The 24,148-nt window shown below is 52.0% G+C and overlaps 2 protein-coding genes across 2 annotated transcripts in view; one reads left to right on the forward strand and one right to left on the reverse strand.

Annotated features, from left to right (window-relative positions):
• Window positions 1–3,609: 3,609 nt before the first annotated feature.
• NT5DC4 (5'-nucleotidase domain containing 4) lies at window positions 3,610–10,154 on the forward strand. Its single transcript, XM_065891634.1, is given in 17 exon segments — window positions 3,610–3,668; window positions 4,161–4,231; window positions 4,313–4,432; window positions 4,514–4,610; window positions 4,784–4,890; window positions 5,001–5,058; window positions 5,397–5,431; window positions 5,434–5,477; window positions 5,600–5,668; window positions 5,918–5,998; window positions 6,298–6,374; window positions 7,119–7,209; window positions 7,455–7,521; window positions 7,643–7,813; window positions 8,468–8,519; window positions 8,901–8,961; window positions 9,930–10,154. Coding segments are annotated over 17 exon segments (1,485 nt in total).
• Window positions 10,155–18,728: 8,574 nt separating this feature from the next.
• The window catches only part of CKAP2L (cytoskeleton associated protein 2 like), a 29,474-nt gene continuing 24,054 nt past the window's right edge, over window positions 18,729–24,148 (reverse strand). The window contains exons 7-9 of the mRNA XM_065891435.1: window positions 22,311–22,374; window positions 20,372–20,561; window positions 18,729–18,954 (exon numbers count right to left, since the gene is read on the reverse strand). Of these exons, the coding sequence (XP_065747507.1) occupies window positions 18,729–18,954; window positions 20,372–20,561; window positions 22,311–22,374 (480 nt within the window). The remainder of the gene's footprint in view (window positions 18,955–20,371; window positions 20,562–22,310; window positions 22,375–24,148) is intronic.

A 24,148-nucleotide genomic window follows, 5' to 3' on the forward strand; every position in this document is an offset into this window, starting at 1 on the left:
CCCGGGACCCTCTGCTGTGGCCTGTGCTCATCCTGCCCAGCCCCCTCCGGGTTCTCCAGGTCGCAGCAAGGGCAGGTATGGGTCTCTGTCGGGGGCGGGGGGAGGGACCTGTCCCTGGCAGTGGCTCTTAAGGCCTCATGGGGGCCTTGGGACTCCTTATTTAAAAAAGATATTTTTTAAATTTGGAAATAATTCCAAGTTTATGAAAAGTTGTAAACATAAGACATAGTTCAAAGGACATCTTTATACCTTTTGCCAAGATTTACCGATTGTTAACATTTTACTCCATTTGCTTTAACATTTGTCTCCCCAAGCATGTACACACACACACACACACACACACACACGCACACACACGGATGTCTGTATATGCATAATTTTTTCCCTGAACCATTTGAAGGTAAGTTACCCTTTTACCCTAAATACTTCAGTATTTCCCAAGAATAGAGATTTTTCTTACGGTATCAACTTCACAGATTGACACTGAGCTAGTAATTTTAGCAGCTGTTGATTGTCTAGTCTTATTTGTTGACCTAATGAGGTCCTTGGGTTAAATCCTCTTCCCTGATTCAATATCTGAGAGCAGATACCGCATTCAGTTGTCATGTCTCTTTAGCCTCCTCCATTAATCTGGAACATTCCCTTGGCCTTTCTTTGTCTTTCATGCTGTTGAAAAGTCCAGGGGTTTTGTGAGGGCTCCTGGGCAGAGGCGGTTTCACCCAGGGGTTGACAGCACAGATGTTGGCGCCTGGGCTCTGGGCTCAAGTCCGCTCTGCCATCTTGCTTTGTAATGGTGGGCGAGATGCTTAGGACTTTGGTGCCTCAGTTTTGCCATCTGTAAATTCAGAGTAATGGAAGGCCTACCCCGTAGGGTTGTTAACGAGGTCTGGCACACAGTCAAAGCAATGCAAGGATTCACTTGTTGTTACTGTAACAAATCTCCTCTTCTGGAAGGGGCTCTGAAGTGTACCAAGTCCCACAAGGGTGCCAGTGGCACAGGGGACAGGCCAAGAGGGCCCTGTGACAGCCTGTGGTCCTCCCCAGTTGGACCTGCGGTCAGCTAAGGGGCACTGGGGTCTGGACAGGTGGCCACATCCTGGAATGGCACTACAGACTGGCCAGCTGAAGATCCACTGGGGATGTGGCCACCTTAGCACACAGCAGTGTGGGGATGTGCTGGTTCCCCAGCTGTGCCAGTGCAAGTCACATGAGGCCCCACCAAGAAGTGATGGGCAACTACCAGCTCCCAGCATGGCTGAGTATAAACCCCACGCTGTTCAGTCAAGCCCAGGAGAGGGCTGGGAGTGTACCTGGAGAGGTGGCCTGAGAAACCACTGATGTGATGGAGTGTATGTGAATGTCACTGGGTGACTTCCTTGTCCTCAGGTGGAAGGGAATCTTGGGATAGACCCCCAAGTTCAGCTACGGGAAAAGCAGGATACATTTTTGCACACTCACTATGTTAACACCCAGTGGGAGGGCTGAGGAAATTTCTGGTGACTTCCCATAACCGGGTATTCCTCTTTCTGTTTCTGACCCAGAGAGGAACTATGCACTTTTAAAAAGGTCTCCCTGAGATGAGCAGAGAGCACAGAATGGGTGAAAGGGACTTGGGAAATCCTACTGATTTCTGAAGCTTGATTCTCCTCTGATTCCCTTAATAAAGGCTACCATATATAGTCCATAGGTCTGTCCATCCAACTGTCCTTCCATCCATCCATCCATCCATCTATCCACGAATCCATCCATCCATCCACCGATCCATCCATCCACCTATCCATCCAATGAGGTAATGTACCTCCTGTAGCCTCCATACTCTTGCCTCACCATCCTAACAGTTGCTCATCTGGAATTACCAAGGAAGGAACTATTTCACTGAAATACATTTTTCTCCCCCAGATAATTTTTATCCCTTCAAAAGTGCGTCTTACAAAAGGGCAGCTGCAAAATACAGAGACCTCTGCAACAATTACTTGTTTTTGCTTAACGTGAAAGAATGAGTGGTATCCAAGGAATCAAAGCAGTAGATGGACAAATCAAGGGCATCTCCAAGTTATTTTCAGGAAATAGAGCAGCAAAACGCAAAGCTATAATTTCCTATCAAGGAATTCTTCTAACAATTTAACTTTAGCTTATCTCGTGGCTTACCACCCCTCCGTCCCCTTTTAGTGGAAAAGCATGACTGACTATTGCAAACCAATTACTTCACTACAGGAAACACCTTAGAACATAGTTTTGAATCACATCTGTCTAGCTGCAAAGCTCAGGGATGGAATGAGGCAAATACCTACAAAAACAAACACAAAAACCCGACAACAAAAACCCCTCAAATGAGGACAAAGTTTTGTCAAAAAGTGCCTGGACTGGAAAGTCTAGGAGATCATAAATCATTAAATACAACTGGAACTGAGACCCAGTTTGTGTTAATACATGAGATAACCAGATAGTTTGAACTTCTATGACTAGGCCCATTTGTCTATTTATATAGACAGAGCTAGCCCTGCTCTATTAACAGCTACCAATGTACTGCTGTGTCCTTTAAGATCTATTTTGAGTGGACATATGTTTTTTTTTCTTTCTTAAGTATTTATTTATTTATTTGGCCGTGCTGGTCTTAGTTGCGGCACGCAGGATCCTCGTTGCCGCGTGTGGGATCTTCAACTGCGGCATGCAGGATCTTTAATTTATTTTATCTTTTTTTTTTGCAGTACGCGGGCCTCTCACCGCTATGGCCTCTCCCGTTGTGGAGCACAGGCTCCGGATGCGCAGGCTCAGCGGCCATGGCTCACGGGCCCAGCCACTCTGCGGCATGTGGGATCTTCCCAGACCAGGGCACGAACCCGTGTACCCTGAAATGGCAGGTGGACTCTCAACCACTGCGCCACCAGGGAAGCCCTCGGCATGCAGGATCTTTAGATGCAGCATGTGGGATCTAGTTCCCTGACCAGGGATCGAACCCAGGCCCGCCGCATTGGAAGCGCGGAGTGCTAGCCACTGGACCAGAGGGAAGTCCCGACACTCTTATTTTTATTTTTTTTGTTTTTTTTTGGCGGTACGCGGGCCTCTCACTGTAGTGGCCTCTCCCGTTGCGGCGCACAGGCTCCGGACGCGCAGGCTCAGCGGCCATGGCCCACGGGCCCAGCCGCTCCACGGCACGTGGGATCCTCCCGGACCGGGGCACGATCCCGTGTCCCCTGCATCGGCAGGCGGACTCTCAACCACTGCGCCACCAGGGAAGCCCCGACACTCTTATTTTTAAAGCACACAAGTCTTCTGCCTTTGTAAATGCCAGGTTTGCTTCACTCTGGGTTCTCTGCTACATTCTAGGTGGTTGACGTCTTTGGGTGCACAAGCCCTAGAAGTGGAGGTGGCACAATATAGATGAATTCTTCTTCCTTGATCATTACTACTTTCTCTCTTAGAGAAGAGAGGGGATGCCAGAGACTGTCCTGGCTTTCTTCTCCCTCAAAGGAGGAGATGGGGGCCCAGGTTGGCACCAGCGGGGTCAGTGGTGTCTGAAGTGTTTGAGGGAGACGGGAGCTGCTGGGCCTCACTGCTAGCGGGCAGGTAGCTGGGGAGGGGGCCACTGTCTCCTCACTCCTGGCAGCGATGGCCTGTGTGGACGGAGGAGAGCCTGGGGGGCCCAGAGGGGAGACACAGGCCCTGGGGTAGGATTGGCACCAGCGGTGAGATGGGCATTTGGGATAGAGGTTGGGGGGATCTTACAAACACCCCATTTCCTGACATATCCCACACAACACAGCAGCCCATACCCAGGGATGGTGACACTCAGAACACAGACAAGCCCCTGCACTCACAAGGGGACATCTTTCTGTAGGTGGGCAGTGACCCGTCAGAGGGAAACCTGACAGTGTACACTTGGCAGGGAGGGAGGTGCTCTCCCTCCACGCACGCCGACGTGGGGACATGTGCTGCCCACCTGTGACAAACGCATCCTCTCTGAACTTGGACACAGTGACCCCGCTCAGGAAAGAGACAACGGTGCATCCTTGCTCACGGGGATGCCCCCGGCACACTCCCACGTGGAGACGGAGCCCTGCACACGCTTGCACACGCGCTCACATGCATGTGCCCAGACACACGCGAGGCCCTGGGTCTTGGAGTCTGGGGGGCTGATCTCAGTGTCCTTCCCCTTCCAGGATTTTTGTCAACCGCAACCTGGAGCTAGGGAAGATTTGTGGCCTTGGCTTCGACATGGACCGCACTCTGGCTGGGAGGGGGAGGGGAGTGAGGGGAATTTGGGGCTGGGAGCAGGGGGCGGGCACCAACCGGCCTGGGTCTGCTTGGCCCACAGCCTACAAGTCTCCGGCCTATGAGACGCTGGCCTTCGAGTTGCTGTTGGAGCGCCTGGTGTGCGTCGGGTACCCACACGAGATCCTGCACTGCACCTACGACCCTGCCTTCCCCACCAGGTGCGGGAGCCCGCGGGGCGGGAGGCTGGGCCCACTCACTGGCCCTGGTGCCTCATCCACAACCTCTGTGCCCTCTCCCGGGGGGCTGGTGTTTGACGCACCCTGTGGAAACCTGCTGAAGGTGGACGCCCGCGGGAATGGGCTGCTGGGCACCCACGGCTTCTCCTTCCTCCCGGAGTAAGGAACGGGGTGGGGGGCGAGGATGCTGGAGGAAAGACAGTGGCGGGGCGGGTGGTGACTCAGGCACACGGCAGGGGCTCGGCAATGCCAGCTGGATAAGGAGGGAGAGAAGGATGGGTAGAGGCGGGAAAGAGTGGGAGGCACTGGGGAGGGGCATCGCGGCACCCAGCCCACCCCTTCCCTAGGGCCGAGATCTGGAGTTTCTACCCCAGTAAGTTCATTCAGAGGGATGGGCTGCAGTGGTCCCACAACCTCATAACGCTCTTCAACCTGCCTGGTGAGGGCTGATGGGGGTGGGGGCAGGTGATCCTTTGGTCCTGGCTCTGGCCTGGTGGGCTGCTGCCTGGATCCTCGGGCCAGCGACCGACCAGCCTCCCTCTGCCCTAGAAGCCTGTCTCTACGTCTGCCTGGTGGGCTTCTTCTCTGGCTGCTCCCGCTACATCCAGTGAGCTCCGTACCCCTCCCCGCTGCAGCCCTGGGTGACCAGCAGGACACTGCACGGCTTAGGGGCTAAGCCCGGAAATGGGGGCCCCGCCAGAGGGCAGAGGCTCCTCCTGAGGTGTTTGAGGGGCTCCAGGAGCTCAGCGGGATGTAGGGGCCCCCAACCTTGTAACTGATGCCCCCACGGGGTCACCCTCAGTGTAGGGTGACACCCGTGCCAGGAGGTTTGGGACATGAGCCCAGTGTCGGGCCCACTGTGGATGGAGGGGTCCCCCTGGTAGGGCTCCAGGGTTGGTGGTCACATCAGGGCCCCTTATCAGCCTCGCTCTTGGCCTGACCCAGCTGTGACACCGGTTATCAGCATGGAAACCTCTTCATGTCTTCCAGGATGTGACGGATGCCATGGATAACATCCACCATTCGGTGAGTGGCCCAGGCCCCCAGACCCCATAAGGTTTCACTCTTCTTCCCGTGGAGGCTGGTGGTCTGGGCTCCCTCATCTTGGATGCAGGCATGTGTAGGCACGCACGCACACACATTCACAGCTCTGCTCCCTCCCGCGGGGCTGTCTCAAGGAGAGGACCGCAGACTTGGAGAAATACGTGGAGAAGGATGCGAGTGGCTATAGACCAGGGTCATGACCAAGCCTGTCCCTTTGTCCCCTTCCTCCCCAGGGCACTGGGGCTGCTCCCCCTTCCCTGGCCTCCCCTCGAGATCTGGACAGAGCTGTGCACCCTGACCTTGCGCCCCGCCCTCCTGCCTGGCCTGGGGCCCCCTGCCTATGGGGCTGAGACCTGGGAAGGGGCTCCTGGGGCAGCTTGGGGAGACCCCAGCCCTGGAGGCTGCTCTTCTCTCTGACCCAGGTGGGAATCCCCATCCTGCGGGGCAAGAGGAAGGAGGTAGGGAAGGTGTTCCTGGCTACCCGCAACTACAACGACACCGATGTGCGTGTGCCTGTGATGGGGGAGGCCCTCAGCCTCCGGGCCAGAGAAATGCTTCCTTCTTGGCCCTGGGGAAACTGAGGCACTGCAGGAAACAGCAGCCAAGACCCTGCTCCGCCCACTGCCTGGTTGGCATCTTGGGTTCCATTTCTTGGCCTTTTTAGATCTCGGTGGAAGAAGCAATTTTCCCACCATCTCGCTCCTGCGGTCCCCGGTGTGGCCTGTGGGGTGAGGGCAATGGCAGGTAGTGGCCCCTGGCCCATCTCAGCTGGGTGCCCTGACCCCTGCCCTGTCCCCACCAGGCCATCCGGAGCTACCTGTTTGGCGCTGGTGAGGTGAGGGCCACGCGCCTGGCTGGGGAAGGCTGCGTCAAGGGCAGGCAGGGCCGGGCTGGGCCACCTTGCTGGGTCCCTTCCCATGGCCAGCCCGCAGCTGGACGAAGAAGCAAGTGTATGGGGGGGTCATTTCACATGGGTGGGCCTGTTGGAACTTCCCTGGTGGGTGGGAGACCAGTGACCTCAGCCAGTCCACAGGAGGAGCCTGGAGGGGTGGGGAAGGCCACTCATGGCCTTGGAGAAGGCAGTGAAGAGGCCATCAGGTATTTGGGGAGGGGCTGGATGGGGCGGAAGTGGGTGGGGAAGGGGGTGAGAAGAGGCTGTAGCAGGCCTGGGGGGGGGGTGACACACCCCACGGGGATCTGGCAGGCAAGCCGGTGAGCGGGTCTGCAGTTCGGGGACTGTGCTCTTGTCCCGTGCCCCTGCGTCTCTGACTCTGTGCTGTGAGGGGCTCTGGAGGCTGACGCGGTGCACACAACATCCAGCGCTGGCCTCCGCTGCTATAGCTTGTGAGCCTCCCATGCCAGGATGGCTGCGTGGCCAGACTGCCGGGGTCCTGCCCCCGGGACGTCTCAGTCCTGCTGAGGGCCAGGGCCAGGGCACGTGGGCGGGCATGAGATGCGAGGGCTGGCGAGCTTTTACCGGTCCAGAGCGTGGCGGAGCCCGGGCGGGCATTCGGCCGGGTATGGCAGGGCAGGGGCTGGCGGGGACCTGGCTGAGGACCTGTGAGCCGCGGCGGGTCAGATTCCCAGGCTGAGCGCTTGTCTGCACCTGCCCACCCCCTGCAGGCTCTGGAGGTCCTACTTCGACCTGATCGTGGTGGACACGCACAAGCCCTGTGTCTTTGCAGAGGGAACGGTGCTGAGACAGCTCAGGATGGTAATGCAGGGGCCGAGGCTCGTCCACCATGACCCGTGGCCCGCGCTGTGGGAGGGAACCCACCTCTCAGGCTTGACCTGCCCTTGGTAGCTGCTGCTCTGCTGTCTGTCTGTCCCCGGAAGCAAGGAAGCAGGGGACCCCTTCAGGGCCCTCTGCCGCCTCCTTCTTCCTACACCCCACCGTTACCCCTGCCAATCCTAGCCCCCTGCCCTCTCTGGCCAGGGCACCCCTTCTGCCCCCTCTAGGACATGGGTAAGCTCCGCGTGGGCACCAGCACGGGGCCCCATCAGCGCTGTGCCATCTACTCTGGAGGTACCGGCTCCCCGCCCCGTCCCTCCACAGGCGCCACCTCTCAGCTAGGAGCCCATGTCCCCAGGCTGCCCACCAGGACAGGAAGGGCTGTGAGTGGGCCTGTCCTCCCATGGTCAGGCAGGGTCGTCAGACGCAGTGTGCAAGCTGCTCGGGGTGCGGGGGAAGGACATCCTGTACGTCAGGGACCACATCTTTGGGGACATCCTCAAGTCCAAGGAGCGGCAGGGCTGGCGGACTTGCCTGGTGGTTCCTGAGCTGTCCCGGGAGCTGGACATCTGGGCCTGAGAGCAGGGTGAGACGTGGGGGGCCAGCAGGGGGCACCATGGTCACATCTTCCCCTCTCTCCTGCGGGGGGGGCGGGGGGAGTTGGTAGTGACCGTGATAATACCGTCCTCTCTGTGGTTTGTGAGAGCAGAACTATTTTATACACGAGGAAACAGAGACCCAGAGAGGTTAAGCGGCTTGCCCAAAGTCACACAGCCAGAAGGGCTAAAGTTGAGACTCAAATCCTGTCTCCTGATTCCAGAGTCCTGTGGTGTTTCTGTAGTCCGAGGTTTCCTTCCTCACTGAACCCACCCTCCTTACCCACCCTGAGGAATCTTAGTGAGTGGAAGGTCCACTCTCCCAGCCGGGAATGACTTGTATCCTCGGGGTCAGAAGTTGCTATGAACCCAAACAATCCAGGCTTGTCCTAAGGGCTGGGTTTGAATCATTGCCTTGTGACCTTGGGCGGGTCACCTGACTCTGTGTCAGCTTCCTCAACCGTCCCTGCTCTGCCTTGGGCAGAGTCTCCCTCAATGTAAGGAAAGGGTGAAGGATGTTATACACACAGTAGGGGGAGCCTAGACCCCAGTGGCCTTTCCACCCTCACCTCAACTAGCTGAGCTAGGCCTGGGACAAAGGTGGGCAGGGTTGTCAAGCCCCCTGTTCCTTGTCCACTTTTCAGAGCGAATGGAGGAGCTGAAGAGGCTGGACATGCAACTGGCGGACCTGTACCAGTGAGAGCCCTGACCTGTGACCCCTGCCCGGGGAGGGGAGCAGGCTGGAGGGTAATGGTCCATGTCCAGGCCTGGCAGCGGGGTCCTCGCCAGAGTGGTCGGGAAATCATGATCTGTTTCAGGGTGGGCTTCCCTAGTAAACTGGACTTTGGGACCCCTCTGACCCCCTTGGGACACTCACACTATGACCTCTAGGCCCTTCCTGCTGACCCACCAGCCTGGACTGAGGACGCTTACCATCTCACTCACGGGCACACACCCAGCCCAGTACCCCGCACTGGGCGCCCATAGGGTGTCCCCAACTCGATCTGGGGAGGTTGTGCCCGGAGCCTGGGGGGCCGGTTCCTCTCTTCCTGGGTCACGTGGCCATTTTTGCACCAGGCACATGGATGGCAGCAGTTCCGGGCTGCCACTCATCAGCTCCACCAAGAGGGAGATTCGGGTAAGAGCGGGGTGCCGAGGGAGGAGGGGATGGGCCCAGCGGGGCTGAAGGTAGGGCGTGTGCCTCCGGGCTGCCTGACTGGATTCGCTCCGTCCCAGACCCCAGAGCCCAATTACGACTCCCCCAGTCGTCTGGAGCGCCACCTGGCCTTGTCAGCCAGCGCCCCCTGCTGGCCACATTACGAATGACAGCAGTATGCTCTTAAAAGGGCCTGCAGGGTGATGGGTGGGGCTTAGCCAGTTCCTCAATCTCCACCGTTAACCTTGAGAAGTGCCGGCCTCCTGGGTTGGGTCCTCATGTGACCGACTACCCGGCTAGCGTCTGGGGTCAGCCAGACAAGTGGCCTGAGAAGACGGGATCTAGGGCCGGTGGAAAGGACATGTTCCCTTGTGGTATTACTTGACCAGTCACCAAAGCTGGGAGAGTCCCACAGGCCACATCAAGGGGAGTCAGGCCACTTGGCCTTCCCAGGCCCAGCTGGGACCAATAGTGAAGGATCTTTGCTGAGCATCTTGTAGGGTATTTGATTCTCCCACAGCCCCGCGAGGTGGGCTGGGCAGGGATCGTCACCCTTATTTTACTCATGGGGAAACTGAGGCACATGTGCTGCTCAGTCACTCTGGGAGCAACATCTGGACCAGTTTTCTAGACTCTAAAAGAAGGGCCTGTGATCAGGGGGGCCTGTTGGGGGGGGGCCGGAGTGGGGATTGGGCGTGTGGGCCTCCTGCAAAGCCCTCTGAGGAGGCATCAGAAGGTAAGTGATGCTGAGAATTTAGTGCAGGGTGGTCACTCTCCAGGGCCAGGCAGGAAACTAACTGTGAAGCGGGAAGTGGGGTCCGTGGCAAAGCGGCGAGCCGCCCCACTTCCCAAAGACCCCGGCTGGCCGGGCAACACGGCGGCCCCTTCCCCGTCGTAGGCTGCAGGGGTGGGGGAGGGGGTGGGGTGGGTGGGGATGGGATCTCTGCCAGCGAGTCTCCCAGGAGCTGGACCAGTGGTACAGCGCGATGGGCAGCCTGTTCCGCTGCGGCTTCCGCCAGACGCTCTTCTCCAGCCATATGATGCGCTATGCCAACCTCTACACGGCCACCTGCCTCAACTTCCTGTACCACCCGCTCAGCTCTCTGTACTGGGTGGCCCCGGAGCTGATGGGTCCCTGCAGAACCTCCCCCCCACCCCCCGCCCGGCATCCCTGACCCTCCATCCCAGAAGGATCCACTGGTCCCAGCCCTGCCAAGAGCTTTTGAGGTCACCAGACCCACGCTCCCTCCTCTAGGCACAAGCGGGTCAAACCCTTGCAGATAACTGTCCACACGGTTAAAAAAAAAAAAAAAAGCTCTAGAGGGGTTGTGGTTGTATAGATACGATGCCTCTGCTGGGAAGTTTTCCTCCTGCCCTCCTGCTTTAAACTGGGACCACATTATCTCCCTAGTACATATGATACTGGTTTGAAGGAGGAAGGCTATGGTCTCCCTACCCTCAGTACACAGTGATCGCAGAGGAACTGGACCAAACAGCAGTCCATACAGTAAACACTCCAGCTGGTTTTCCTCTGGAAGCCCTGGAGATGCTTCTGGGGCAAAAGCAGGGAAGTAGAGGCGGCGAAGACACTACGGAGTTCATGGGGGCCGTGGGACTGACCAGTGCAGAGCTCCCCGGAGGACACCCATCCCTCTCCCAGCAGGCGGTCATTATTTCCGTCGAGATGGTGTGCCATCTGCACTCAAGGATCTGGACTTGAAACTAGTTCTCTGGGGCTCCCTGAGCCCTGCTTTTCTTGTCACTCTCAGCTCCCTTCCTGATATTTGAGAGGAGGAAAAACTGTTTTGTTTCTGGGCTGGGTGTTTGTTTTTTAAAATCGATCCTGCTGAATGCTTAACCCAGCAAAGTAGGTTTTCTTCTCATTTTACCACTGGTGAATTTTAAGTGCAGAGAACCTAAGTAACTTGTTGTCACACTGGTAGACAGACTGCAGAGTCAGCATTTGAACCCAGGGCTGCTGAACTCAGGGGACATGCTCTGCCCCCTGCATCACACTGCCACATGCTGGGGGAACTGAGCTCTCACCATGCAGCTTCATCCCTTCTCTGGGCTTTTAGATGAGCAGGGCTGGAGATTTCCTGTTGCCAAAGCTGGGGGTCTGAGGCATAGTTATAGTGCTGTTCGACATTGTTGCTAAAGTAGAGACCAGACAGGTGAAGAAAAAGCATCCGGGGCACCCAGGTGAAACAGTTAAAGAAACCTGACCTTTACCCCGCAGTGCTGCCTGGGATTTTTGAGGAAGTGAAGTCCGTCTGCCAGAACCTTCCTTCTCCAGCTGACCCTCCTGGGCTCCCTTTTCTGTGGCATCACTGGGCAGGAAGCTGGCAGCTGGGGGCAGAGGATGGAGCTGGCGGGGGTGGGGGGCGGTGTCTATGCATAACTGGGGACTCCAGGAAGGCCTCACCACTGACGGAGCTTCTCCACCTCCTGCTGCATTGGTCCCTACAGATGCCCCATGAGTCAGCAGCAGAGCCAGAATGGGCCAGTCTGGGTCCTGCCGCCCACCTCCTCTCCTGCAGCCAGAGGGTGAGTTGCTGGGAAGTGGGAGGAGCCACCTGGCTGGCCCAGGAGCTCAGTGACTTAGGGGCTACTCCGGGGCTAGAGCAGGGGTCCCAATGGAGCAGTATCAACCCGAGCAGGCATTTGGTAGATTTGCAGGAGCTCTTTTGCCTTCCAAGTGCAATCATTCCTGAGTATTTACATAGAAATACGTATTATATTATACATTGCTTTTCATTTCTCCTATGTTATAGTTATGGTATTATATTGATTTTTAAGATTATAGAGACAATCATCATATTATCTATGAATTTCAATTCAGGATAGAAGAAATGAAAATATTTGTTTTACGTATTTTTTTAATTGAAGTATAGTTGATTTACAATGTTGTGTTAGAAAATATTTGGATTTAAAATGTGGCATTGGGGCTTCCCTGGTGGCGCAGTGGTTCAGAGTCCGCCTGCAGATGCAGGGGACACAGGTTCGTGCCCCGGTCCGGGAAGATCCCACATGCCGCGGAGCGGCTGGGCCCGTGAGCCATGGCCGCTGAGCCTGCGCGTCTGGAGCCTGTGCTCCGCAACGGGAGGGGCCACACAGTGAGAGGCCCGCGTACCGGGGAAAAAAAAAGAGGCATTGGGTCCGAGGGGGCCCAGAGCCACTGGCTGTCAGCCCAAACTCACAGGTTCTGCTCGGCGGGGTCAGCTGACTGTACTGGGGCCCTGCACCTCTCCACACCAGTTCTGGCTCATTTCTCTGACAGATCCATCTCTGCCCTGGGAGAGGTTGCAGAACACAGGCTCTCCCTGGCCAGGCTTCTTCTCCAGGCAGCTTTTATGGACACAATGTGTAGGGGCTTCTGCTTTGACCCCTCTGTTCCTTTGTGCTGCCTGGCTGCCCTTTGAGTGCAGACTCCAGTTTTCCTGAGGGGCAGGCTCAGCTCCTAGCCTGGTTCTGCAGCCCCAAGCCCTGCAGGAGGGTTCCTGTTTCTACCCTGGCGTTCCTGGGCCTTGATTTTCAAAATGCCTGTCTCATCGGTTCCCTTTAGATTGGTGGCTTCGGGCTCAGTGTGCATTCTTCCCACCGTTTTTTTTACCAAGCACCTCCAGCATGCCCGACAAGGTAGAAACGGAATTGTAAGCCACTTTACTCCTGCCCAGGAGAAGCTCAAAATTCAAGCACATCAATACTTTAATCAGTGCTTTGCAACTATTTTTCCCTCCCAGCCCACCAGAGGGCTGTGGACCCACTCCCATCTGTCACTGCGCGTTCTCTGGGGATGTGTTGGTTTCTCTACCCCTTCATCTCCACCCCAGCCCAGATTAGGGCATTTTGACACATTTTCTACCCCTGGTTGAGAGTCACTGTGTGAACCTGGGAAGGTTCCATAACCAGCTTTCTTTGTTTCTTAGAAGGCTGAGGGCAAAGAGAGAGGCAAGGACCAGGAGGGCTGCACGGAGGCAGACTGAATCCAGGACACAGGCCGGCATCACGGTCGTCTTCCACTTGAAATATTTTTCAGATAACGGGAAAAATATGGAAGAGAGAAAAAGCAACCATATTGAAGTCTCCTAAATGTAACAGATTTGGGGCCCAAGAGCACTTCTTTTAGGTAGGAGGAAGGTGTCTTGCTCTCATCCTGGAAGGCAACCCTCCCTGGCCTCTGGGCCATTTGTGTGTAACAAGTGGAATTATTTTGCCCAGTTCCCCTGAGTGTATCATTTCACATCCAATTTTATTTCTATCCATTTCTTTTTAAAAATAGTATTTCCGGGACTTCCCTGGCAGTCCAGTGGTTAAGACTCCGTACTTCCAATGCAGGGGGTGTGGGTTTGATCCCTGGTCGGGGAGCTATGATCCCACATGCCTTGCGGCCAAAAAACCAAAACATAAAATAGTAGCAATAGTGTAACAAATTCAATAAAGACTTAAAAAAAAATGGTCCACATCAAAAAATAAATAAAAATAATATTTCTGTGCACTTTTGATTCCGTTACTAGTAACAATAATACCTAATCGGCTATAGATGACCTCATTAATGTTCTTTCCAGGTCACTATGAAAGACAGCGAGATGCCCAGACATCTTTGAACTTGATGTATACATGCATTAAAAACTGTAAGTCCTACTCATGATTTAAAAACTTGATTCTTTATTTTAGTCGGAGCTCCTCCGTGGTGTTAAGCCCTGGCCTTTCTTGTTCTGTCATTAATTTGAGTTCACTTTTCATGTTAGTGTATCGTCTGGCATTAATATTGGAGGCTTAGAAGGAATATATTTACATGTTTGAAATGACAAAACAAACTCTTGAAGAAATTGGTCTGTGGCACAGTTCACTAGTTTTATTTTCTGTGGATAAACAAGGGAAACATTTGGAATACCTGAGGATAAATAAGGGACAACAGGCTGCGTGCTCAGAGAGTTCACAGTCATTTTTTTAAATCTCTGTTTATTTCAGAAGCTTCCAGGCCTTTCATTCTTCTTCCTGGGTTGACTTTTGGGCCTCAGAGTCCTGCAGGGGTAGGCTCTCCAGGCAAGAACCGGGTATCCCTGGCCTTTTGTCTTTAAACACTAGATTTTTATTCAAGGGGTAGACGATAGTATTTTACCGGGAAAACTGCTCAGACCCTAGGGTCCATGCTTTTCTGGAAAGGTGCTGAAATACAGTAGTATTACAAAAAGTATTTTGTAATGCTACAAAACTGAACCCTTAGAATTCCCTCCCAGGGTGGAGAGAATGCAGAAGGGCCTGGGGGTAATCGCCTGGCAGCAGACCCCTAAGGGGTGGGAGGAAGAGTATGAGGGAGAGGGAGAGGGGAAGGGGGGAAGGGGCAGGGAGGGGAGAGAGACTTGCAAAAGGAAGAGGTGGCCAAAGGGCCCTTGCCGTGTTTTGCCTTCTGCCTGAAGCACCCCCATCTCTGCCCCCCCCCTCACATCTCGGGGGGCCTCCCCACCTCCCTGACTGGATCAGTTCCTTCTCTTAGCCCATCCCCCAGGGACCTCTTTCTCAGGATCATCACACTCCCCCCCCCCACCCCGCCCCCATATGCGGGCCTCTCACTGCTGTGGCCTCTCCCGCTGCGGAGCACAGGCTCCAGACGCGCAGGCTCAGCGGCCATGGCTCAAGGGCCCAGCCGTTCCGCGGCATGTGGGATCTTCCCGGACCGGGTCACGAACCCGTGTCCCCAGCATCGGCAGGCGGACCCTCAACCACTGCGCCGCCAGGGAAGCCGAGGATCATCACACTTTGACACTTGTGATTCTTTAACATGTGTCCCCACTGGACTTGAGGCTCCTTAGTGACAGGTTGTTTGGGTCATCATTATATCTCTGGCTTCCAGTGTCCTGTATGTTTTATTGAGTGAACCATGTAACCTGATTTATTACTACTTTGGGTCAGCTTGTAGAACTGCAGGGGAAAGGGTGGGGCTAAAGACCTATCATGAGACGAGAGAAAGTGGGGAAGGGCTATACACCTTTGGATTAGAACCCTCCTCAACTCTTGGGAACTCATCTGAGGCAGGGTAGGGTGGGAGATATTTCTAACTGGGGATTGTTCATTTGATGCAGTATATGTTTTTAATCCTGTGTCACCTCTGTCCTCATTTATCTGCGCCTTAGAGACGTACTCCATTACTCCTAAGACTGTGGTAGACACCGGTAGTCATATCCCGTTTCTGGAAGAAGTTTTAGTTGGGCACGCGGCCACCCAGAAGACATTCCCAGCCTTCTTTGAAGATGAGTGGGGACACGTGAGCAAGCTGTGGTCCCTCTCACCCTAAGCAGAAATAATGCATCCAGCTTCCAGGTCGTGACCTTAAAAGGAGAGGGTGTGCCTTCCGCTCCCTCTCTTGCCCGTTCCCACTGGCCGCCATGTGAAACTGCTCGGGAGCCACGCTTGTCGACACGGATGAGGCTGCACCCTGGGGATGGCAGAGCCCTGAGACAGATATGCTGTGGGCCCGGCACAGCTGAGCACTGGCTGTTGCACCAGGGTTGCTGATGCGAGAGAGATGCATTTCTGGGTGTGGCGAGTCACACCGGCTGAATCGGTGTCTGAACTCCTGCACCCAGTCCCGAGCAGGCAGGAATGACGAGAAGCACCATCCCTGGGGCGGTGCTCTTGTGGTAAACATGTGATCGATCACCTCATCTGGAGGATAAATGACAGCACCTTGGCTATCACAGTGATTCTTATTTGGTAAGTTGGGAACCGTTCAAGAATGTCTTTCTCAGATTTGCTCTTTCCTTGTCACCGTCCTAGTTCTCATTTCCATACTTTAGAGACAGGAGTTAAAAAAAGCTCTGCACTTGGAGCCAGGCAGCTCTGAGTTTGAAACTTCAGTCCTGCCTGTCATTTACTGTCTCACTTTGTTTCCATACCTATGCCATAGGGCTACTGTGAGAATGTAGTGAGACAATATGCCTGGAAGGCGGCCAGAGCAAACATGAAATAGGAGTTTCCTCTACCACTGTATATATGTGTACTAGTCAGGATTTTCCCCTAGCACCTGACAGAAACCTAAATGAAACTGGCTTAAGAATAAGGGAATCAATTGTCTCACATCACTGAAAAGTACAGGGCTTGGCCAGCTCCAGGCTTTAGCCAGGGATCAAATGATGTCACTGGATGTGAGCTTACTCTCGCCAGCTCTCAGGCTTATTCTGTGTTGGTGCCATTCTCTAGGAGGTTTTTTTCTCCATGGTTATAAGAAGGTTTACAGATTTCCATCCTCTTTGCAGCAACTCTACCAGGAAAAGTCTCTCCAACAGAAGTCTGGGAAACGAGTTTCACTGGTTTTGAGTGAGAAATAACCCCATCGTCCAATCAATGCCGCTGGCCAGGATTCTGGGCTCTGGTTGGCCTAGCCTGGGTCACGGTCACATGCTCATGTGGGTGGAGTCCGTTCCTGTTAAGTGACAGATTGTGAGCGGCAAAGAGGTGGTCCTAAGGAAATTAGGGCACTCTTATTAGAAGAAGGACTACATGCCAAGCAGGCACAACAGATGTCTTTTATAGCATGAGTACCTAGTAAACAGTAATAACTGTGAGCTGTCATGCCTCCTCCTCTCCTCGTCTTCTGGTTCATGGTCATTCTGCATCAGGATGCCAGTATATAACCATCCTTATTTATCCTCCTTTAACACTCCCTTTACACTCCCCCCTTCTAAGAAGTTGAACGTTAGACTTAATTTCTGCCGAGGCCCATATCTCCCCTGCAATTCCCTATGAATCTTCCTCCCAAGTGATTAAGGGCCTGCTTCTTACCTTCCCTCTCTCCCTCCCTCCTGCTCCAGGTATCTAGGAACAGCTATTTACTAAACAAGAGGGTTACTAAGAATCTACAAAGAGCTCCAGAATCACGGTGCTGTTTTCTGTAGTTGCTATACCATCCCCATCACTTCCACATCCTTTTATATCCTGAAGATGCTACTTAGTCCAATCAGGCTGTTTAAAACCTCCAATTTGTCAGTTTGAAATCTACGCGTTATTCAGTGCCAGTGGTTCAGCCGACATTGTTAGTACCCAGCGTGGTACTGTGGGAAGTCCTGCTGGGAACTGGCAATAGTGAAGGTGTTCTTTTGAGAACTGAGCTGTGATACTGAGACGATGTTCTGAGGAGAGAGAGACGTAAAATCACCATAGACAGCTGATTCCCAGTCTGGGTGGAGGGATGGGCATTAGGTGGCAGGGATGAACCGTCTGAAGCCAAAGAACAGGTAATGCACAAAGGACAGCAGCGCAGGCCCAATCAGAGGACTGGTCCGTGGACATGAGATGAGTGCCTGAGGTCTGAGGCAAGGGCGTTCCTAACCAGGAGGTACGTGCTTCAGGCTCTTTCTGTCTCGTGATTTTGAATATTTGATTTCCCCAAGTCCCATTTTCAGCTTCCAGGACTTCTAAGCAACCCCTCGGGCATTATTTGGCTTTAGAGGTAAAGTGAGTCTGTCTAAAGGGAAGGGAACGCCTAGCTGTGTGGATTCCTGCATTGTGGTTGTGGTGACAATCTATTTCTCATCAAAAGTTAGTCTATTAGCATTATGGTTTTATACCTCAGCTTTATGAACCTCGATTTTATAAATCAGACATAGAGAGATGGATCTGCTTCCCTCACAATGGAAAAATCCACATGAAGGTGAGTTCTCCAGGGTAGTGGGTGTTCCCTGTGAGGTCTCTTGGGATAGCCTATTGGCGTTCCCCAGACAAACCCCTAATTCTCTAGGCCAAGCCACCACCACTGTTTTCTGTAATAAATATGATAAATGAATAAAATTGCTTTTTAGATGATACATAAATATTAAGAAAACTAAAATCTGAAATACATTGACTAGGTTTTCCTATACATTATATTTACACAACGATTCTGATTTTACCTTTCCACAAGCAGTTGCCCAGGAGGAAGGAAAGGCGACCTATGATAGTCTCTGGGGCTCAGATGTCTTCTCAGGCCAGGTGTCCCCTAGCAGAGCAAAGAATTGAAGAGGCAAGGGTCCTTTCCCCACCCCTGTCTGCTGCTCCCTTTTGTTTTTATTTGAAGCATTTCTCAATGACAAATGCAAAATTAGGTTTGAATATAAAAAGCTAGATGACCACCCCAGTGCAGGATTGTGTATCATTAAGGAGGCCAGGCCCAGAAAGGATGTGAATTACCTCTCATCTCCAGGGATCTGTGACAGAAGTCAAAGATCACACATAAAAGTCATCTGTGATCTCTGAGCGAAAGGCACAGCCAGCATAAACTCAGCTGCAGAATGAGAGGATCTGACCAGATGGTCTGTCACGTCCCACCTAGCGGGGAAGGCTAGTTTCTACACTCAGATCTTCCATGCTGGAAGGACTTGCCCTCTCTGCTAAGGTGGATGCAGGAAGGAAACTCTATCATATTGTGGAATTGATCTCCTGATATAAAAAATAACTATGTTGGGATTAAGGTAGGTCAATAAAATTCAAATTGTTACCATACCTGTGGGGTAAGTTAATTTTCAAAGTTTGAAACTTATGTGTGCTGTAAAGCTGTGGCAAACTACAGTCTTAAATAACCAGACTTTCCCATGGGGGTGTAAAATCTGAGAGTAAGCCCAGGGAATTACTTTCCAGGCCCTGGGGCCCACAGTCTGCATCCACGATGCCCCTCTATTACACAGTTTCCCCCAGGCCACCTAGGTAAGTGCATTTCTTGTCTTGTGGAGGCTCTGAAATGTCTCTCTGTTTTAAAAAAAAAAATCAAGAAATTACGACTCAAGGACTTGAAACCCTAATGTTACCGGCAAAGCCTCATTTTTGCGGAATATAAAACACTCTGTCTCTTCCACTTCTAACAGTTCGTTGAGAGAAGCCACCACTAGGTCATGTTCCTGCAGCATTTCCGGGTAGCGGGACACTGCTCGCTCGATCCTGGCTGAACGCCGTACAGGAGTGATAAGCTTCATGTCTTGCACTTCCGGCATTCCGTTTATTCTGAGAGACAGCAAGAGATGCATTCAAAACCTTCTAACTTCTTTCAAAATTCTACTTGTTAGTCTTTATTTTTTTCTTATTCCCTAATAAAACACAAGAGAAATGTCTATAGTAGCTCTCGTCCTAAGGTGGACTTGCCCTCATTGTCAGAATGAACTGGGTGGTGTCCATCTGCTCTCAGATGGTGTCAGCACAGGGATTTAATTGAATGAATTGTTAAGTGTGCTTTTATTTGAAGTCAGCTACTTGGCAGTTGGTGTTTGTTTATTCCATAAACTTTCAAAGAGCTGACACGTTTTGATGAAATTGGGCCTAACACCAAATGAGGCTGGACTAATGAATTCTAAGATTCTTTCTAGCTTTGACAGTAAATTATTCAAAAAACATCTTTTAAGATGGTGGACCAAACCACAAATTGAAACTGGAACAAATCAGGCATCTTCCTGGTAAACCTGAATGCATTCCAGTCACAGGCAGCCTGGAGGGTACGTTGCAGAGACCTTTCCAGGCAGTGAATCCTGGTCACACATCACAAAACCACGGATTACATTAGCCTCACAAAACTCGTGGCCAGTCTGCTGAAAACGCTCATCATCAATTCCAGAGACAGTAAGAGGTGGTCTTCACGTCAGCTGCCTGCTTTCATCCACCCACGAGCTGACTACAGTGGGGAAATGACAGGTCTGAGACAGGAGTTTAGACTGGAAGAGGCCCAGCTGTGCTTTCCAGAGAACGAAGATACAGAACTGTGGTCTTAGTGCTTTTGTTTGGAATTTTCCTTTCAAGAGCACGAACAGAGACTGATGTTACACTAATGTTTTAGAAAATGACATCGATACCGACACAGTTCCTTAAATTACTATGGATTCTTACACTTGTCTCAAAACCAAACACTTCTGATACTGTGCGCAGTCTCTAACTAGCACGTGCCTGGCCGCCTCCCTGTTCTTACAGGGCTATTCACACCTCCCTCCTTCCCACAGCTCCAGAGGTTGCCTGCTTGGCAGTTTGCTCCTGCCCCCCAGGACTGGCTGGAAAGGTGGGTGGGACCTGCAAGTGCAGCACAAATGAGGGTGAAGAGGGAGGACCAATGCCAGGAGGGAGGGGTGACCCCACTCCAGCAGCCCTCCTGACTCTGGCAGCTCCTTCCTCATTGCAGGTCACGTCTCCTTGGGGGTGGTGCGAGGGGGGATGGCGTGTGTACTGAGAAAGGACACAGGTCTTCCTGGCACTGGTTCCAACCCTCCCCTCACCCTCAGCTCCTTCCCTTAACACCAAAGATGGATTAGACCACCTGGTCCTCATATGAGGCAGAAGGTATCACTAATCTGATGGTATCCTGGATCTGTGGAGGAGAAATTGAGAACTGGACTTGAATTAGACCTGTGAACACAAGCCTGCTTTAGAGTTTGCTTACCTAGGGATCGGGGCGATCTGTAATTTGATACCAGGATGATTATCCTGTCCTGACTTGGTTATTTGGGGTGTTGCTGAAACCTGTTCCCTCTCTTTTGGAGAAAGACAAGACGTCCCAGACTCCATCTTCTTGGCCAGCATTTCTATTGATGTTATATTAGTTTCAGCAGCTAAAGAGTCAGAGGTAATTCCTGTGTATACAAAGAATAGAAAAGAAAAGATTTAGCAATTTAATACTGAAGCTAAAAAATCAATAAAATGAAATAGCAGTTATCTACAATGATTTCTCAGTGATCCTTATGGATTCCGTATACTCAATAAAGAATAACTGATTTGGAGTGGGACTTACGACTAGTTTTTCCTGCTACATCAGGCCATCCTCCTAACCAGCCCTCCAGGCAGCCTTGGGGCCTGTGAGAATGGACCCCTGCTACCCTTTCAACATTGTGAACACATCCCCAATCTCTCATTCACTCTTGAGGGAGCTCCCTTAGTGACTAATCACTGGCCTCTTCTTGCCCTTACATCACACCTTGGATCAATTTTTCTGACTAATTAGAGTTAATTCACTTGACCTTCTGATCCCTCCCTACCCAGGTGAGACCATATGGCTATCACCTTGGACAGTAGGTGAAAAAATGTCTTGTGTTGACACAATTTGCATGATAGCCCAACCATAACAACCAAAATTAAGGGAAGGAAATCAGGCTGAGACAGACAGATACTGTGGCTGGAGGCTGAGACCCCAAGAGAGGCCAACAGGGGCCAAGAGGTGGCAAAGGCATGGATTCCTGTCTCCTCTTTTTATCCCTTTGAAGAACACTGCCACACATTATAAACAAACACCTGAATCGTAGCACCATTCTCAGCAAGAGGACCACTGAGTACAGGTACTCTACAACCTTATTCCCAAAAGTAATGGGCTAGTTGGCTGTAATTCCTCATGACGTGATTGTTCCCCAAAGGTCAATCTACCCCTTTGTTTTTATTTGGCTGCGTGGCACGCATGGGATCTTAGTTCTCCGACCAGGGATTGAACCCAGGCCCTTGGCAGTGAGAGCGCGGAGTCTTACCCACTGGACCGCCAGGCAATTCCCTAAACCTACACTTAAAGGAAAAAGATTTGTCACCTTCTAAGATTATAAAAATAATCCATTTTATTTTCTCAAGGTAGCTTTTTTTTCCCCATTCATATAACAAATATTATAATTAACGTGTCACTCACTGTATTTGGCACATTTTTCATAGAAGAGTTCTCTAAAGGTTCTGGCCAATGACAGTAATGGCGAATTAAGTGAAATGATTCCTGAGATGGGTATGATTTAAAGGTATAACATGAATTTGGGTGTATACGTGTCGGTGGGCTTGTTATGATGAAACATGTAACTTAAACCAAAGCACCTCTCCCATTTGCCTCAGTCTCTTCTGGTAAAGAGTCACTTGCTGGGCTTCCCTGGTGGCACAGTGGTTGAGAGTCCGCCTGTCGATGCGGGGGACGCGGGTTCGTGCCCCGGTCCGGGAAGATCCCACATGCCACGGAGTGGCTGGGCCCGTGAGCCATGGCTGCTGAGCCTGCGCGTCCGGAGCCTGTGCTCCGCAACGGGAGAGGCCACAACAGTGACAGGTCCGCGTACCGCAAAAAAAAAAAAAAGTCACTTGCCTTCTCCTCTCACCTTCTCTCCAGGGAAGCAAGACACCCTAGTCTAGGCTGCTCTGGTGGAAACCTTTGTTTGGTGTTGGGCAGTATATTTACTTGTAATAATAGAATAGAAATGAATCAGCTGATGATGAAGGCCAAAAGGGCAGGCCATGGAAACCAAGAAGCAAGAGGCATTTCAGGGGACTTACAATTACAATGCTTTTTTTACCCGCTATGTGTTCCTCAATGACTTCTACTTGAGTGGCTGGAGGGAATGAATTTAAATACAAAACAGTAGTACCTTCTGTGGTTCTGTCTGGGTCTTGCAAAATATTAAGGACAACTTTCCGCACCTCTTGTATTGGCTGGAAGGAAGAAAATACATGAACAGTAGTAAAAACATTCATGGAAAAAAGTGATCTAAGGAACTTACGAGGTTGTTCAACATCAAATAGACTTTTTATAACAAAAACATTTCCCTTTTTATCTCTTGTCTAACTATAAATAACATTTAAAAGGTTTCAGTTCTAGCTTTATGGGAAAAATAAAGGAACAAAGAAAATGTTGGTTAAATGCTGGCATGCTTGACTTTTTTTTTTTTACACAAAATTGCAGATTTTATATGAAATCACACCAAGAGATACACATTAAACTCAATAAAGTTAACTGTGGGAGGAAGAGAATGATAGTTGGCTACAGGAATAAAAGAATAAATAAAATGAGAGGCTTTGCATAGAACAACCATGACGATGTGTCATGAACGTGAAATATGATCAGACCTCCGACACTTTGAGAGGTAAATAGGTACCTCTTATTTTTGCATGGGGGCTCACATTCTCAGAGGGCTAAGACTAGTACGTATGTGGACAATGTGAAATCTCTTCACGTCCATCCTGGGCATAGAAGTCTGGATATGGCAAAAGCCAGACAAGTCCATTTTGTGGATGCATACCATACTGTAGTCCAAAAGTTAAATCTAGTCTGTGTTTGGGGTGCTGACCCTTAGCAGGCTGGACAAGTCCATTCTATGGATGACATATTTAGAGTCTCGGAGGGCAAACTAACCCATTCCTTTTTTTTTTTTTTTTTTTTTTTTGCGGTACGCGGGCCTCTCACTGCTGTGGCCCCTCCCGTTGCGGAGCACATGCTCCGGACATGCAGGCTCAGCGGCCACGGCTCACGGGCCCAGCCGCTCCGCGGCACGCGGGATCCTCCCGGACCGGGGCACAAACCCGTCCCCCGCATCGGCAGGCGGACTCTCAACCACTGCACCACCACGGAAGCCCCCATTCTTTCTTGCTGGCAAGTTCAGAAACGAAAAGTCTGTCAAATCCATTCATTGGAAAGGTAGCTCACACACTCAGAAGGCTGAACAAGAACAAACCGTGGGGAGTGGGCTCAGACACTCTTTGCTTTGGATAAGTGCATTGATGTATTGTGGAAGTCCTTTCTGGGGATCAAGGGTTCAGCAACTCTGAGCGACAGCAAATAATCGTTCTGTTGGATTGGGATTTACTCCCTCTGTGGACTGAAGCATCCTCTTCCGCGGAAAGCACCTCCGACGGTCTGCTGGTGGGGGTTTGAGAAACTGGCTTCAGGAGGGCTTTAGCAGGAGTCTTCCCGCGCGGTGCCCTTCCCAGTCTCTCGGCTTCTTGGCGGTAGCTGCCTCTTTGGCCTTTTTACTTAATTGCCAGGTAAGCAGCGTGCATCTTGTGGAGCGACCACTCCTCACCCCACTGACGTGTGCCACGCAGGGCGAGAGCGAGGTGTGCGAGTGGGGGGAGTGCCGGCTTCTGACACGTAGGCTTGGGCTTCTCCGGGGCGGTGGGTCCCGTGCTCCGAGGTGACACTTTTTGGTTGGTGCGAGGCTGGCGCGCTATATGCGAGCGCGAGGAATGCAGGGAGGGGCTGGCGGCGTGGGTGGTGGCAGTGACCTTGACACAGGAGACCTGGGTGGGGTGGGGGGTTTGCTCATGTGGCCGCCGCCATCTTGTTTTTGGCATGCTTGACTTTAATGAAGAGATGTATTTATGGAAAGTTGTCTATAATAAAATTTCTCAAATCAATTTTCTTATTGACTTATATAATCCCACTGAAGATGTGTTCCCACATAAAGATTCTGATCCAAAGATGTAAAGC

Source organism: Phocoena phocoena, chromosome 14 (genome assembly GCF_963924675.1).
Source record: "Phocoena phocoena chromosome 14, mPhoPho1.1, whole genome shotgun sequence".
In the NCBI taxonomy this organism is placed as follows: domain Eukaryota; kingdom Metazoa; phylum Chordata; class Mammalia; order Artiodactyla; family Phocoenidae; genus Phocoena; species Phocoena phocoena.